Source organism: Styela clava, chromosome 1 (assembly GCF_964204865.1).
Source record: "Styela clava chromosome 1, kaStyClav1.hap1.2, whole genome shotgun sequence".
Taxonomy (NCBI): domain Eukaryota; kingdom Metazoa; phylum Chordata; class Ascidiacea; order Stolidobranchia; family Styelidae; genus Styela; species Styela clava.
In genome coordinates this window covers 25,267,606-25,283,116 of record NC_135250.1, presented here as the reverse complement: position 1 = coordinate 25,283,116, position 15,511 = coordinate 25,267,606, and the positions used below count along the sequence as shown (strand labels likewise).

At 33.6% G+C, this 15,511-nt stretch overlaps 1 protein-coding gene across 4 annotated transcripts; it reads right to left on the bottom strand.

Annotated features, from left to right (window-relative positions):
- Window positions 1-1,099: 1,099 nt before the first annotated feature.
- On the bottom strand, window positions 1,100-9,787 carry LOC120335189 (uncharacterized). Of its 4 annotated transcripts, XM_078112644.1 has the most exons (13): window positions 9,633-9,787; window positions 9,270-9,368; window positions 8,358-8,477; window positions 7,588-7,703; window positions 6,734-7,000; window positions 6,003-6,123; window positions 5,637-5,819; window positions 4,694-4,805; window positions 4,283-4,408; window positions 3,562-3,720; window positions 3,218-3,321; window positions 2,780-2,950; window positions 1,100-2,230 (listed from the first exon to the last, which is right to left on the bottom strand). In XM_078112644.1, the coding sequence occupies exons 10-13, from the start codon at window positions 3,675-3,677 to the stop codon at window positions 2,082-2,084; spliced, it is 540 nt and encodes a 179-aa protein (XP_077968770.1). In that variant the 5' UTR covers window positions 3,678-3,720; window positions 4,283-4,408; window positions 4,694-4,805; window positions 5,637-5,819; window positions 6,003-6,123; window positions 6,734-7,000; window positions 7,588-7,703; window positions 8,358-8,477; window positions 9,270-9,368; window positions 9,633-9,787; the 3' UTR covers window positions 1,100-2,081. The 4 variants fall into 4 exon arrangements, with proteins under 4 accessions (XP_077968770.1, XP_077968778.1, XP_077968773.1 ...); XM_078112652.1 differs by having other exon boundaries at window positions 3,227-3,321; window positions 8,358-9,368; XM_078112647.1 differs by lacking the exons at window positions 6,734-7,000; window positions 7,588-7,703; window positions 8,358-8,477; window positions 9,270-9,368; window positions 9,633-9,787 and adding an exon at window positions 6,582-6,672.
- Window positions 9,788-15,511: the final 5,724 nt, after the last annotated feature.

The window sequence follows — 15,511 nt, the reverse complement described above, 5'->3', positions numbered from 1 at the left end:
TTGGATTAAGATTCCACGCGCAATTATTGCCCTATTTTGCCTACTACTACCAGGTAAAGTAACATTATCATATTATTCACATCATTTCTAGTTATTTGCGTCAAACAGAAAACTATTGTCAGTCAAAACAGTACGAACAGTAGTGACACTTCGTAAAATGAATAAAAGTTCAAACCCACAATTCATTGAGTCATGTTTGTACATAGGAAATGCATTGCCAAACTTACTGTAATTTATTCTGTATATACAATCGTAGTATTAGATACCAGAAACATATTGTTGAGCAATATAATGAACGAATGTATATATAAATTTTTTCTATAAATTTGGGCGGAAATTCCCTACTTTTCGCACGATGGAATTTTTTTAAACTTCAATATGTGTTTTTCATATGGCTATCAAAAATATTCTGTTGACGAATCGAATGAAAAAATACTATTTCTTGCTTAAATTACGCATCGAATTAAGTTAACGATTTTGATGATATTTTTGATAATTTAGAGGAAAATTTCCTACTTTCCGCGCGGTGGAATTTATTTCCAATTTCATTCTAGTGTTATAGATGAAATTGTGTGGTCATTCAAGATTATTGGAAAACAACTTTGTCAAATCTTGTTTCTCTGTCATTCATATTCCACGTCTCCTAGATTTGGAATACCACATATACAGCACAGGGAGGTTCTACAATCTACACGACCGTGCTCATAGTTAAACTTTTGCAATACCATTTAAAAACTGTTTTCATTTGATGAAATTTACTTTAAAACAAAATAATCGAAAAGCTTGTGCACATCGCAGGCTTCCTGATTGCAGTAGACAGTAATAATAATTCCACATATAAACGCACCAACATTTATACATCTGTATATGAGAGACATAAATTTTTCCGAGTCTGTTCATGATAAAAGTTTACCAAATGAGTTTTTCATTTATTTTAATGAAACATTGCCAGTTTGACAAACTCAAAAAAATATTAGCAGAGTTTAACAATTCTATTCAATTAAAGAGTCCAGCTGCACACTAACACAAATGTATTTCTGTAACGTTTCGTCCAACCAGAGTCAGACTTCCTCAGACAAGCAGTTTACAACAACATTGTTGTAAACTGCTTGTCTGAGGAAGTCTGACTCTGGTCGGACGAAACGTTACAGAAATACATTTGTGTTAGTGTGCAGCTGGACTCTTTAATTGAATAGAATAGTCATGTTTATTCCAGCTACAGTATCCTTGCAGTATACGCATACGGATCCACTAGCATAAAGGCATAGAGAAAAGATAGGAAGTTAGTCTCGCGCAACCCAACTCGAATTTAGAGTTTAACAAAGTGCGAATATTCAGCAGTTTTGCAGAATGGTAAACATTCTTCAAAGTCAAACTTTCCTTTTTTAGTAAAAACATACATACAAAATATACAAGCTTAAGAAGGACGAATTGCTTATCACCGAGTCAACCACATCCTAAAATAATCAATAGGCAGAACAAAAACGTCAAGTAAAAATTCAGAAAACAATAGAAATAAACATCACGTTGTCTCGCTTGAAGCATTTGCAGGACTTGGTGTATAAAAATTTCCGGCGTCTACTAGCGGGGTGTTGTAAATCACAGAGAGACACATCACGTACCAGGGGGAAAACGAAAAAACGACTTTTCAAATAAAATTCTGATAGCAAACGTCTCAAATAGGGCTTTCCAAGTTTTATTGCTGCATTACAATACACAGACTTAACTTTACCGTTTAATCTTTAAAGGAATTCATGGATATGTCTGCGGCATAACATACAGTGCTGATTACACCTGGATGAGAAAGTGAATAAAGACTAATGGTTGCACTGATCTGACTGTAATATGTAGGTTTGAAACCATCGACACCGACATGGCTGGCTGCTTTAACATCAACGACATTGTATGTAACAAGTTTATCTATTGTTTTATCAGAAAAAATATAGATTTTTTGATATTTTGTAATATGCAAAGTGCTAATGCTTAGCTGAAATTTATCAGGCGTTGTAAGTTTCGTAAGCTGACTCCACTTGTGTTTGCTTAGTTGTCGCAGGAAGAGCTTGTTCGTACCCGGCAGTTTTTTACAAGACATTTGATGATGATGGTTGTTCGTAAGCTGACTCCAGTTGTGTTTGATTAGTTGTCGCAGAAAGAACTTGTTCGTAACCTACAGTTTCTTGCAGCACATTTGAATATGATGGTTGTGATGCTGGGTTGTTTGTAGGAGTTTCTGATTAGTTGGAAGAATGTAATTAGCAACCACAGAAGAAATAAAAATCGATTTAAACTATTGATCTATATAAAAATCAAATCTATGTAATCCTGTGATACCCTTGAGGAATAATACTTTCTTGATTAAAATATCTTGATTTCCCATATTATCACCCCATAGAGTAAGTATGTTTAAAGAACAATTTTTTTCATTTTTCCGGCAATCTTATGGGCGTTACGTCTGGAAGGCGTTAATTTCACTTCTTATGGCAAATATTTCCGGTGCTATTCCAGTTTTATATAACCTCGAGTTATACAAATTATATTAGTACATTAATTGCTTGATAAACGTTTTCTATCCCTTAAACATAGATTGCAAGTATATATCATTGAAGTGAAGTTACAATTTTAATTGTGGCCGTATTCTGTAGTATATACCCTTTGAATGACAGAAAAATTAAACACACGGTGATAAACGTACTTATTTGCAATATAGAATGCTCGTAAAACTGTTAGATTCGTATGGGAATAACATTTTCTACATCAGTTCTGCATTAATTCTCGCTACCTTTTTCTTCAATAGTTTCGTAATTGTGTTCTTTCACTTCTGCTTTTTCCTCCAAATTCTTTATTTTCTTCTTCAATTTGTATATAATCCAGACAGAGACGACCAAGAAGACGAAAGGAATGAGAAAACCAATCACAAAACTGATGATGTTAAATTCGAACGATCCTTTCTCTAAAAAAAATACGATACTCTGATTTCCTGTTATTATTCAAAAGTTATGAGATTAATTAAATTTAATAAAAATCACGATTGTAAAACGTGAGCATCTTTAGAATTATAAAGATCGTATAATACGTTCACGATAAACGAACTCTTTATCTTTGAAAACATTTTGTGTAGTGATTTTTTTAGAATTCCTAGAAAAGTTTTCTTTGTTGTTTAAAGTTTGCTAATTTGTTCATGAATCTGGCTTTGAGTGAATCAAATATGGATATTTACTGTTTGTACCCGATGTTTCTTGATTAACTTGTTCCAACGTAATTGGAGGGCTCCGTTTGAACTGTATTTGGTCACCAGAGGGCGTGGAATGAACTATCGAAACACTAAAGCAAAATATGTTATATTTTGAATTGAACAATTAAAATAGGTTTTATTCAACCAAAGAAATGAAGCAGATATAAAAATTTGATTTGGTAAGAGTACGAAATAAGTAAATATATCAAATTTGACGTTAAAATATATCTTTACTGTTTATCTGTTTCGAAATAACATTTTAATAATACCAAGACTTTCAATTAGAAGTATTTGATGATCTACAAATGCATAAGATATATAAAGAATACCTGAACATATTTTTATCTATTTTTTTATTTCTTCCCGTAAAGAAAATTTCTTTTTTAAAAGATTGTTCTTTTTGTATCCCCGTCTTTCCAGTATTCATTACGTCACATGTTGTCATTGATTCTTCACCGAGTGTAATATTAATTCACTTACCGTTCATGCTAAATTATTCAATGGATTATTAGAATATGGTCTGTTGTACAGGAATATCGCTGCTACTCGAGACACTAAAAGCATTACGTTGCAACAATGCATATACGTATTGAAACTCCTATTATATCAGCAAAATCATATCATATTCGAAATATTGAAATATTTTCTTGCATGTGATGTGTATGCCTGTATTACAGCAAAAACTATTGAAGCAAAGTATTGCTAGTAAAATACGTTTCGTTATGATGGTTGGAAAAAATCGACATCAAAAAGACTTATATACGGAAATTTATACCGAATTATTGCCGTTGTTCTGATATATTACATAATACATTCAATATCTAGACATAAAATTACGTCAACCAGGGAATCTAATTAAATGTTAGTTTTTTATTAGCAGACTTCGTCGGATTAGCCACCGGAAATGAAACAGTGCCCTGGTACCGCTTGCGAGTAAATCTTTTATCCGTTTTATCAATTTTAATATCTCCATTAAAATTTTCTTATGTTTCACATTTTAGGCAAATTTCATCTTTTACAAATCATGTTATCAGTTTCACTATTTCCAACCTTGACACAGGTATTGCTTTAGCAATATATTCAACACCGCCTTCTGTGTTGTTAATATTCATCATGTCAGTCAATGAAAAGTCGTCAGGTTCCTTCACATTTGTGCGTACAAGTACAAATATGCAACTGTAGATTAATAAATTGTACAATAATAAAAGTTGTACCGATATCATTATTTGTTGAGGAATGAACTCCATATTGTGGAATGTTTATTATCAGAATTAATCAAAACTTCAGTGTCTAGTAAGCAAAGTGACTATATTGGTGAGAAAGATTCATAATATACCTAATATGATATATGAACATGCTCAGTGGATTTTATTTTCAGGCTAACCATCAATCATAGAGGAGAGACGTACAAACTTTGTATCTATCGATATTTTCATTTTTACTCCGTTGAATTTAGTTTACCTGACAAGGCCATTAGTCTCATCCGGTGCCTGTATTGCCAGTTTTGTTATGCCGCACGCGCTGTTGATTAGGTTATCTTCAAAACTTTCGGGCGGGAAAACCTATGCAGGAGCTATAATACGAGAAAGTGTTTACTAAAATGATTTTTGACAAATATGCTTACGATATCCACGATTTTTGCGTTATCAACTTATGCGTCACACTTTCGCTTCAAACAGGCCTCTGCAAAGGTGTCTAATAATCAATGAAATTTGAAAATTTATACGATTTCACTGCGAAACAAATTACGCTTCTTTACATATCTTGTTGGATAGATTTGTTAAGTAGATTGGTGATTGCAAAATTGATTGACAAATATTTACTTCTCAATATACCTGTAGGTTTTCCTAGACAAGTGCCAATAACAGATAATTCATGACCAAGTCCAGCACAACTAAATATTTTGATCGAAGCGTAATAGTTACGATTTGGTTCTGGTTGAAATGATAACGAAGTGGATGACGTCACATTTATTAGTTTCATGTCTGTCTTCAAGTTTGAATCTCGTGATGAAGCCAGGGTCGAAGCTAAATTCCGTTCTTATATTTCATCAGAAAGAAAATTCCATCAGAAATAATCAAGTTTTTCTTTTTCACTAAAAATTTCTTGAGCATTGGTGCCAAATAAGTTATTGAAGATAACGTAAGGTATACTCCAGATAATTGGAATATGAATTGGATATAAAATATTAATTATCAATATCTGCAATTTAGATCAACCGACCAAAACAGATATACGATCCTAGGTGATGGAGTGCCGTATAAACAGTCAAACTTCATGGCACACAGTGTCTACTTGATGATGCACGTATGGTTTCTAACACATAATGACATAACGTCAGTCAAAGTTAGTAAAAAACATGTGTTCCATATAATTTTTGTCAACAATGCAAATATGGACATACCACGGTATATGTGTTCCCAGTTTCAGTATTGTTTGGAAATGACCAAGCAATGACACAAGTTTGATTCTTCTCGATCTGTGTGATGAACGACGATTCAGCAGATAATGTTGCTCCCCCTGTTTTTGCTGTTTGGGTGGTTGCATATTTAACTGGGCAATTATCTTTTGTTACACATGCAGTTATCTGACAAAAGTAATTCATATGATCATTTCAATACCGCAACGTATAGGTGGGACAGAATACACAGAAAGCTTTGAATGTGAGGGTGATTCTGAAAGGTGGGTATTTTTGGCACAAATAGTCACATAAATTAGGTGCGGAAACATGCAGGTGTGAATAATAGGATATTAAACCATTATTGCTTACTTTGATTGTATAAGTTGTGACAGGCAACAGATTGGTTATCGTGATTGCTTGTTTCTCAGATGTTGGTGAATCCAGATCCACCCATCTTGTTGATCCACCTGCGGTCGGACTTACTTCTACTCTGTTAACAGATGTGTGTTGACAGTGACATTAATGCTAGTAACAACAGATATGAATATGAATAATTGTGAACCAGCATGGTAGATTTACCAGTTGGTGTTTACCAATCCAGCTCAAATTCGGCCCGTTAGGTGTTTCAATCTGGTCACGCGCAGCCCCGAGTTCAATTTAGTGCCTACATCCTTTTGTTAATGTTCCTATAATGTTATCTTAACAAAGTTAGATTAACCGCATTGTGCCAAAAAAACGTTGATGTTTCAAAATAATACAATATTCTCCGCCACAACAAAAATCCTTTACGTCACACTTACATGGCCCGCCAGTCTAGGTGGACAAACTTTTTGGTCCCTGCTCCAAAAACCTTGCCCACCCCTGCTCTAGAGGCATGATCGGAGTGAAAGATGACGCATAAACAACATCTTGTAATTTATTTCTAAATATCCACAAAGATAAACTGACTTGTGTGGGAATCCAACAGCATTTATATGTGGTTGCCATGAGATGATCAAGTTAGTATTGCAAGTGGTATTTGATACTTGATTGATAGTGGAAAAGTAAATACCAGAAGATTAGCTGACAGACATTATTCAGAGATTGGTATTTATATTCACCTTCATAAGATTCAGTTGTAGTTTTCCAGGTTTGACCAATTCGATAACGACAACTATAGGATCCCGCATCTGCAATATTTGCGTTTTGAAGATTCAATGTTGCTGATCCAGTTTGTATCGTTTGATAAACTCTATTTGTAGTTGCGGTTGATACTTTGTCAGATGCTTTGTACCATTCAACTTGTGTTGCAGTGCTGCAGTCTGTTGCAGAACACATTCTCTGGTTTACGTTGATTGTTTGTTACCTAACGAACGGGCCTGGAAACACTGAAGCAGAATTTGTGAAATTTGAAGCCGTAAATAACATAAATTGGTTTAGTATACGAAAAACTAGGTTGATTACTTTGGTTTATGCAAGCAGAAACACTGGACTTTGAAAGTACCTTAAATATATTTTTATCAAATTAAAGCATTTTTTATTTAGTACTGTTAGTGCAACTCTGTTTGTAACACAATTTAAATAAGTAATATTGTAAGTAATATTGTAGTGTTCTTGGTTCTATAGTTTTTTCACAGTTCAAGCTTCGTTCAGGATATCGTATGATTTTTGTGGAATTGTTGGTATAATATTACGGTTTGACTTTTGTGTACATATATTTGAGTTTTGCTCTATTGTTTCTTTAGATAAAACCTATGCGACTTGATGCGTTCCCTTTACCCGCAATTGAGCAACCTTGCTTATTCAGACCACTTGTACAAATTAATGACAAAGCTAGAAAATCCATGAAAATATGAACATGAGGACGAGTCGCACAATTCCGTTCTAAAACCATAGCCATCTAATTAATGTCATCGAATGAAAAATATTAATGATACATTTTTTTCCTAATTAAAAAAGAACAACTGAATATTACCTTTCTGGCAAATGTAGTAGGAGGTATCATCACAAGATGTATCAACCCACTCATACGTTTCTCTACCGACTGTCAGACAATTTTCACCAGTCCCACCATTTGGTTGATTATATTTCCTGATAAATTGAGAAGCCGTATTAAAAAATTGTAAAATTTATGCGCTTCCTAAGCAATGGTTATTGACAAGGTGTTGCGCAGATATGGCTACCCATTATCTTTAAGCAGGAGAAGTACTTATATATTAAATATAAAGTTAAAATCAATTGCAGCTCTGCCTAATTTATCCAATTGCCCGTAATTGTTATCTAGTAATGTTTGTCATCATTTCACAACCGACAAAATGAATTAAACTACGGTAGTGAGGTAATATCATCATTGAAGTCATGCCGTGGTAGTTCTCTTTACTATAATATTGAGATTACTGAATACTGCATGGTATACGTGTTTAAAAAACTATTTCTCGCAGCACATATTTCAAGACATTCCTAAATGAAGTTGATAAACAAACCAGTATTGATATCCCACTTCTTCTCTCATTATTAATTGGTCGAGTTATTGACGAAAATTCCGAAGTTAAGCAGATTTACGGTACCCGCCGACCAGCACAAATTTCACTTTCCAATTTTAAAATCCTATTCACTCGTGTGCGCATGTTTGACAGAAATTAGGCGACCTCGAAAAATCTTCACGCGACCCAGAGTTTGGGAACCACTGATCTAAGCAATAGTTATTTACAGGGCGACTTTTGTGAATAAAATTGAAACACAAACCAGTTTTGACATCCCGCTTCTCCTATCATGATCACATCAGTACCATCTTGCCATTTCCAATCTCCTTCTGTAGCTATGTCGTTTCCTCCGATATAAAAGGCGTTTTTACCACCTTGTATGCTAAGAGTATAAAAACCTTATTAGTTTTAAAAACAAAGATCGGAGCAATCAATTGAAAACTGAAAGAACATAAGAATGAAAGTTTTGAATAAGATCACGGACACGCTAAGATACCTAAATAAACTTTGTGTGATGAGGCAATGTAGTATTATAGAAGCGCTGATTATGCCAGGTATCCCGCAATCAAAAATTCCCAATTAGTTCAGGTGTTTACATGTGATTTGCAAATTTGAATGTATAAACTAATTGCTGAAAAACCATTGCGCGGACAAAAATTTTGTTTATATGTTTTCAAATATACAAACTTGTTAGCATTGTCTGTAGATTCTTGCTTTATTCTATTCACGGCACACTAATAGTTTCAATGCAACACACTCAAGGTAAAAGAATCGTTCTGTAGTTAATAAAACAACAATGATTTCTCGATATGGATTGGGGTTAGTTTTGCAATATTATGTAAAATAAAGAACTACATATTTGTGATTATCCCTATAAGGTAACAATCTTCCTAAAAGTAAAATAAATCTCTCACCCGTACATCACTGTACAAACAATATTCCATTTCAGCTTTCATAAATCTATATATATAAGTTTTTAATCTACATCGAGATGATACAAACAACAGTAAAATAATCAATTCCAACATTCTAGTGCTAGAATTTCATTGTATACATTGAATAATTCACATAGTAAATAACACCAAGATATCGAAAATAATTTTCTTTTTAACTCAGGGAAATGATGAATTAATGACTGTCGTTATTCTCTCATTATCAACTTTAGCCAAGTAACCTCCAAATCCTTCACAAGAAGACTTTGCTCTGTTATAAGTTTTACGTTGCTTGTAAAAAAGCAGTTCAAACCCATCAACACATTCTTCCTTCCAGGGATCTGAAACACAACGGTATCTGGAATTGTAATCAGATTCAAAACTGAACAATCAATTAAATAACAATTCTCATTTATTAACATAAAATTTGACAAAAAAAAATTGAAATAATGGATTGAATTAGTATACAGTACTTAAAACCTGAGGTGTTTTTTCATTTAGTATAAAAAAAACATTTGTATTTTTCCGAGAGAAATACTTATTAATGAACAAAATGTTTGAGAGGGTTAAAAAAAATATTTTCATTAATACAATATTCAACTAACCTTGAGCTAAAGCACTTGTGATGATGATCGAAAACGATATCGCCAAAATTGTAAGATTCATCTTTATTATTCGAATGACACAGTTTTTGACATTTGTGGTCAATTTGAATATAACACCCTAATTTTAACTCTGATTAGGTCGTTTCGGGTTTCAATTAGCATAACTGCAATGAACGGAATATAATTTATTTAATGCGACAATGAAAAATAAAAATATAACTATTTTAAGATATATATATTAAGCATCTCAAGTACATGGACTTGATAAACATCACAGTTCCAATTGTTGATGCAATTTTACGAATAGCGGCGAAGAACGATGACTGACTTAAACTTTTGCTAAGCAGTAGATAGGCCTTTTCACCAGTTACCCAACTACATAAATGCGCACCTTTTATATTCGGTTTTCATGTTGATCATAGATAGTCGTTAGCCTAAGACTAAACTGGTTTTCAATATATTTCTACAGGAGGACAATATCCATGAGGCTTCTTTATGATAAATTACAAACAGCAAGGCCTGTGCCTGATTTGAAGCGAAAGCATTGGAACACCTGTTCACGAGAATAGTTTCATACTGTGTATTGACTACACAACTTATGCGTAAGCTTTATCATTCACATTTTCAAATACCTCCATAAATACAAACTGGTACTATCATTACAGTGCTAACATTTCTCGAAACTGAGGTGGTTCACTGAGTCAGTCTATCACTTCCCACCTTAACAAAAGACTTCTAAGCGCACGAAAACTTACAATAACCGTTCCTTAGTCACAATGGATTGTGTGTGCATGCATCAGTTATATCTCCTGCAATATCACATTTTCATGAGCAAGCATGAAATTCGTTAAGCAAACACAGCATTGTGATTGTTCCTAGCATCGTTGTCGAATACATGTAAAGTACCATTTACCTATTCAAGTAGAAAGTGTTTTTCTCTGTCTTTCATCAGTGTATCTTTATAGCATCAACCCCCCAAATTTACTGCATTTGAGATCTAATCTCTACATACCCACCATGCACTCCATCACGCAGATCTTCGATAACAAATCAGGATACAATAATACCTCCGTGCTAGAGGTTTACTTGAAAGAATGTAGGAACATATCGTTTGAATCTTTATTAAATCGCTGTAGTTTCGGTTTAAAAATATACCACGTTAAAAATGAGGAACGTAGCATTGAACTAACCGCCGGGCGACATTGCTTTATTGCACGTAATTGAACGCCAAATTGAATTCTATTGAGGAAACGATATTTCTCGAGAAAGCTATTAGGCTGGAAATAGATATTTAACTTCTGGATATAGAACTATTGATCAACCTCAATTAACAGATTTTCACAGAGGACTTGGAGACCCTACCTTACAATGACAACTTTATACGTCGTTTGCATTAACTGATGCAGTATCGACTTGTTACACCTTTTCAGAGAATCGTTCATGGTTTCAAAATAACCCATCCAATTTTCTACATCATGATTGAGACATTTATCAGCCTTTGGCAATCCAAAGTGATCTAGCTGAATAATGTGCCGTAGTTTTGGGTAATTACTAAATTGAAAAGTAAAGAAAAGACGTAGATGGGTTGAAAAAGGCTGATTCGATTTGGAAACACTCGTTTTCATTTTATAATAGAAATGGTAGAACAATAGAAAAATTTCGGCTCTATATCAATTTGGTATTAACTAGTGTGGACCCCAAAAGGACATATTCTAAGGTTTAAAGTTGAATATTCCAACTTAATGCCCGCTCGCGCCCGTTTCAACCGTTTCAAAACATTCAAAGTCTACAATTACTAATTTATTCGTGGCACATTTCCAATTTTTTTTTAAAAAATTGGAAGACTTGAGTTTAAATGCTAAAAGAAATTTAAAATTTGACTCTGATACCGGTCATAGTTGTGCGCTGCACGACTTGATAAACCCAGATCATTTGGAACACATGCGAAAAGTGAAACAAAAGGTTTTACGTGGAAGGTTTTACGCCACCGGAGCATGAATTTGTATTTTATTGTAGTTTGTGTCCATCTCGTTAGCCAACAGCTTGGCAAAGTTTGATGTTGTTAATTGTTTTTTTTTCCTTAAAAAGTTGAATTAATTTTTCATTGAAACAATTGTAAAGACAGGAATGTGATGTAATTTTGCCTGGTCTGTTGCGTTGTGTTAAGATGTACAAGCGATACCAGGTTGTCCTTGTTTTAACTGGTGGCGTAGTGTTAGAGAATCAAGATTCCTGGAATTGAAAAGGTCCTGCCACCGAAAAAAGAAAAGCTCGGTATATTACCGGCACAATATCTCAACAGCAACAGACAAAAACAGCACTTTAGCAAAGAACGTTTCACATGTTTGCATAATAGTCATATTTTTGATTAGGACTGCACGCGTGAATATCGAGCCATTCCGACTGGTACTTGCGAATCCATGCTCTCTTTCCTGGCACTTTAATTTTTTTTTTTTTTCTAAATTTTTCCGTACTCTATCGAGGTTTCAAATCTAATAAACTTTGAATATTTATTTGCATTCTTATATCTTAATAAAACAATAATCTTTTCGATTTAACAAGGGATGATTAATTTTACAATAGCAAATCATGGCAACGCTGAATACTAAATATGGAAATCAGACTCTTGTAAATTTCAGGCACTTCGTATAAACCTATTTTCCAATGAATCTGATTACTTTATAGCAGAAAATCATATATGCACATTTTGTATGATTGAATTTACAATTTTAATATAAAACAAAACCGATTGGGACTGGTGATGAGAGGTCAAATTTCGCAAGTGCCTGATTTTTTTTTCTCGATGACAGTTGCAATATTTTTTCGCAATAGTTTTCTTGAATTATTTGAATTCTAAATGAAATGTTTTCTTTTACAACAAATTGAGCATTTTTTTTTATAATACAAAGAGCAAAACCATTGGATAACATCATACGGCCAATCCTTGTACTTTGGGGGTTTATTTAAAATTGGAATATAAATGAAAAAATATGGCAACGCTAAGCGCAAAATCAAAAAATCAGGCACTTGTGAAATTTCAGGCACAGCACAGAAAACTATTGTTCTTCGCGGAACCACAATGTTTGTATGTCTTTGGGTGGCTGCTTGTCGAAACGGTACAAACAGTAGTGACAACTCGTAAATAAGCTAAACATTCACACCCAAAATTCATTTGAGTCAGTTTTGTACATATGCATTGCTAAACCAACTGTTTTTTATTCTGTTTACTATATACGAAATTAATATTACAAACTGATAACATATTGTTGAGCAACGTAATGAACAAATATAAATAGATTGCGGAGCAGAAATGAAATATTCATATTTTAGTTTCATAGATGATAATGTGTTTTAAGAATGGTATTGTTGGGAAACAATTTTGTCGAATATTGTTGTTTCTCTGTCATTTTTCCTCTTTCCACGTTTGTCTATATTTACGAAAAATTCGGAAGATTCCATATACAGCACAGGAAGGTTTTACCCTACCCTGCTGTTTGTGCAAAAATGTTTTTGCAAATCACAGGATTCCCGATTTCAGTAGACAGTAAAAAATATTTCACATACATATATTTATACATCCAAATTCAAAATGGAAGAGACTTTTTAATCGATTGATGGTTAATTTTTAAATAAAGAAATAAAGAAATTTTTAGTAAAGGAAAGTTTGCAAAACGAGCTTTGGCTCATTATTCACTCGTACAGTCATTTTATATTTTATTGAACATGGCCAGCTTCCCAAAAATTTGGAATTATCGATTTACCCAAATCTGCATTTGCGATCATTTTAACTCATTACTCTATTTATACATCTTTAAAACTTATATGTATGTGTTTTAAATTCAAGTTTTTCCAAAAGCAAGAATGCTCCTTATAATTACTAAACATTAGATTAGAGGGTTGGGTGCTGGATGTTCAAGAAATGTTAAATTTTGCTCATGTTAATATGATTATTATACCTAAATCTCTACATATAAAGCAGCATCATTTAAAAATTTTAATAAAGAATAATCAACAGTTTTGCAGTAATGTGAAATATTATTTTTCGGAAAAAATACAATAAAAATATAGTTAGTTATGAAGGACGGATTGTTTCGTCATCGATTCGAACACACCGAAAACTAATTAAAAAACGAAACAAAAATTTTTAGCAAACAATAGAAGCAAACAATAGTAAACATTACATGGTCTTCATTAAAGCATTTGCAGGACTTGGTGAATTGAGAATCTCTGGCGTCAACTAAAGTGACGATTTGTAAAATTACAGACAGACACATCACGTACCAAAGTAAAACCCATGACCAGCATTTTAGACATGTAATCTGATTACTATGAGAATAATGGTCCATTTTAGTCAACTTTTGAAGAAGACTTCTTTCTTGGGTACGAGACCACGATAAACCTTTCATACATTATAGTATGTGCGTATCAGTTGTCGTGCTGGAAAATATAACGAGCAAGACAAAATGAGCTTCTTGATTAGTTGCGTTGTAATAGAATGCACAAACTTAACCTAACTCACAAGTCGTTTATATGAATGCATGTAAAATACATGGAATCAACTGAAGAATCTCCTCCACGGGCGGAGCCGGCTTTGGGGGGATTCTTTAGTTGGTCTTAGTTGGGGTGGAGATTCTTCAGTTGATCCTGTTTCCCAACTGAAAAATATCCCCCTCCCCCAACCCACCCAAGCTGATAATACCAGTTGATTCTTTATTTGACCTGAACAAATCATTTGGTAGGGTTATGGTTAGATGGTCTTAGTTGGGGTGGAGATTCTACAGTTGGTCTAACTTGTGGTGGAGATTTTTTTCCTTTGGGTACCCTTGGGAGATTCTTTAGTTAATCCAATACATGTTTACGACATGACCTACAGAGCTGATTAGACTCTGAGAGAGAAAGTTAATGGTGACTGATAATTTCGTTGATCCGGTTGTAATGTAAAGATGTCTGGATGTGAAACCATAGAAAGCGCATGGAAGATTACAACAGCAACGCAACATTGTATGTTGCACGTTTACGGAGTGTTTCATCCAAAAAACAACATGTTTTGAATTTTTTACATTTTGTATTATGCTAATAGCCACTGCTTAGCTAAAATTCATCAGGCGTTGTAAGTTTCGTAAGCTGTTTCCACTCGTGTTTTTATAGTTGTCGCAGGTAGAGCTTGTTCGTAACAGGCAGCTTCTTGCAGCACATTTGAAGATGATGGTTGTTCGTAAGCTGACTCCACTTGTGTTTGCTTAGTTGGCGCAGGAAGAGCATGTTCGTAACTGGCAGTTTCTTGTAGCACGTTCGAATATGATGGTTGAGAAACTGGATCGTTGAAAGGAGTTGCTGATTAATTAAAAAAAATTTCAATAAACGACTATAGGAGAAATATTAAATATCTTTAAAATATCGACGAAGAAGTGACGAACAGTACAAGACATATCCAAATCATTTCTTATTTTTCATCGTCGTCACTCAAGAGCGAATTACACAATAAGGAAGAGTAAACGTTTGTATAATGACTAAACGATACTAAAAAGACTAGTAAAATATTTGTCATATTTTAGTAATTTGAGATGAGGATGATACCGGAGAAGACATACATATTTTACTTAGGCAAATTTTATTATCTTCCTGTTTAAATATTTTTGCATTGGTGATGAAAGGAAAGCTGGTGAATGTCATATGTATTTACTTATATTTCAGAATTTTCCGGTGGCTGATCAATAATAATGTATTTTACGTGAAATGGTGATTTTCGGATCTCATTACCTTTTCCTTGTATAGTTTCGTAATTATGTTCTTTCGCTTCTGCATTTTTCTTCAACTTCTTTATCTTTTTCATCAGTTTGTATATGATTAAGTCAAAGACTACGTAGAAGATCAAAGGA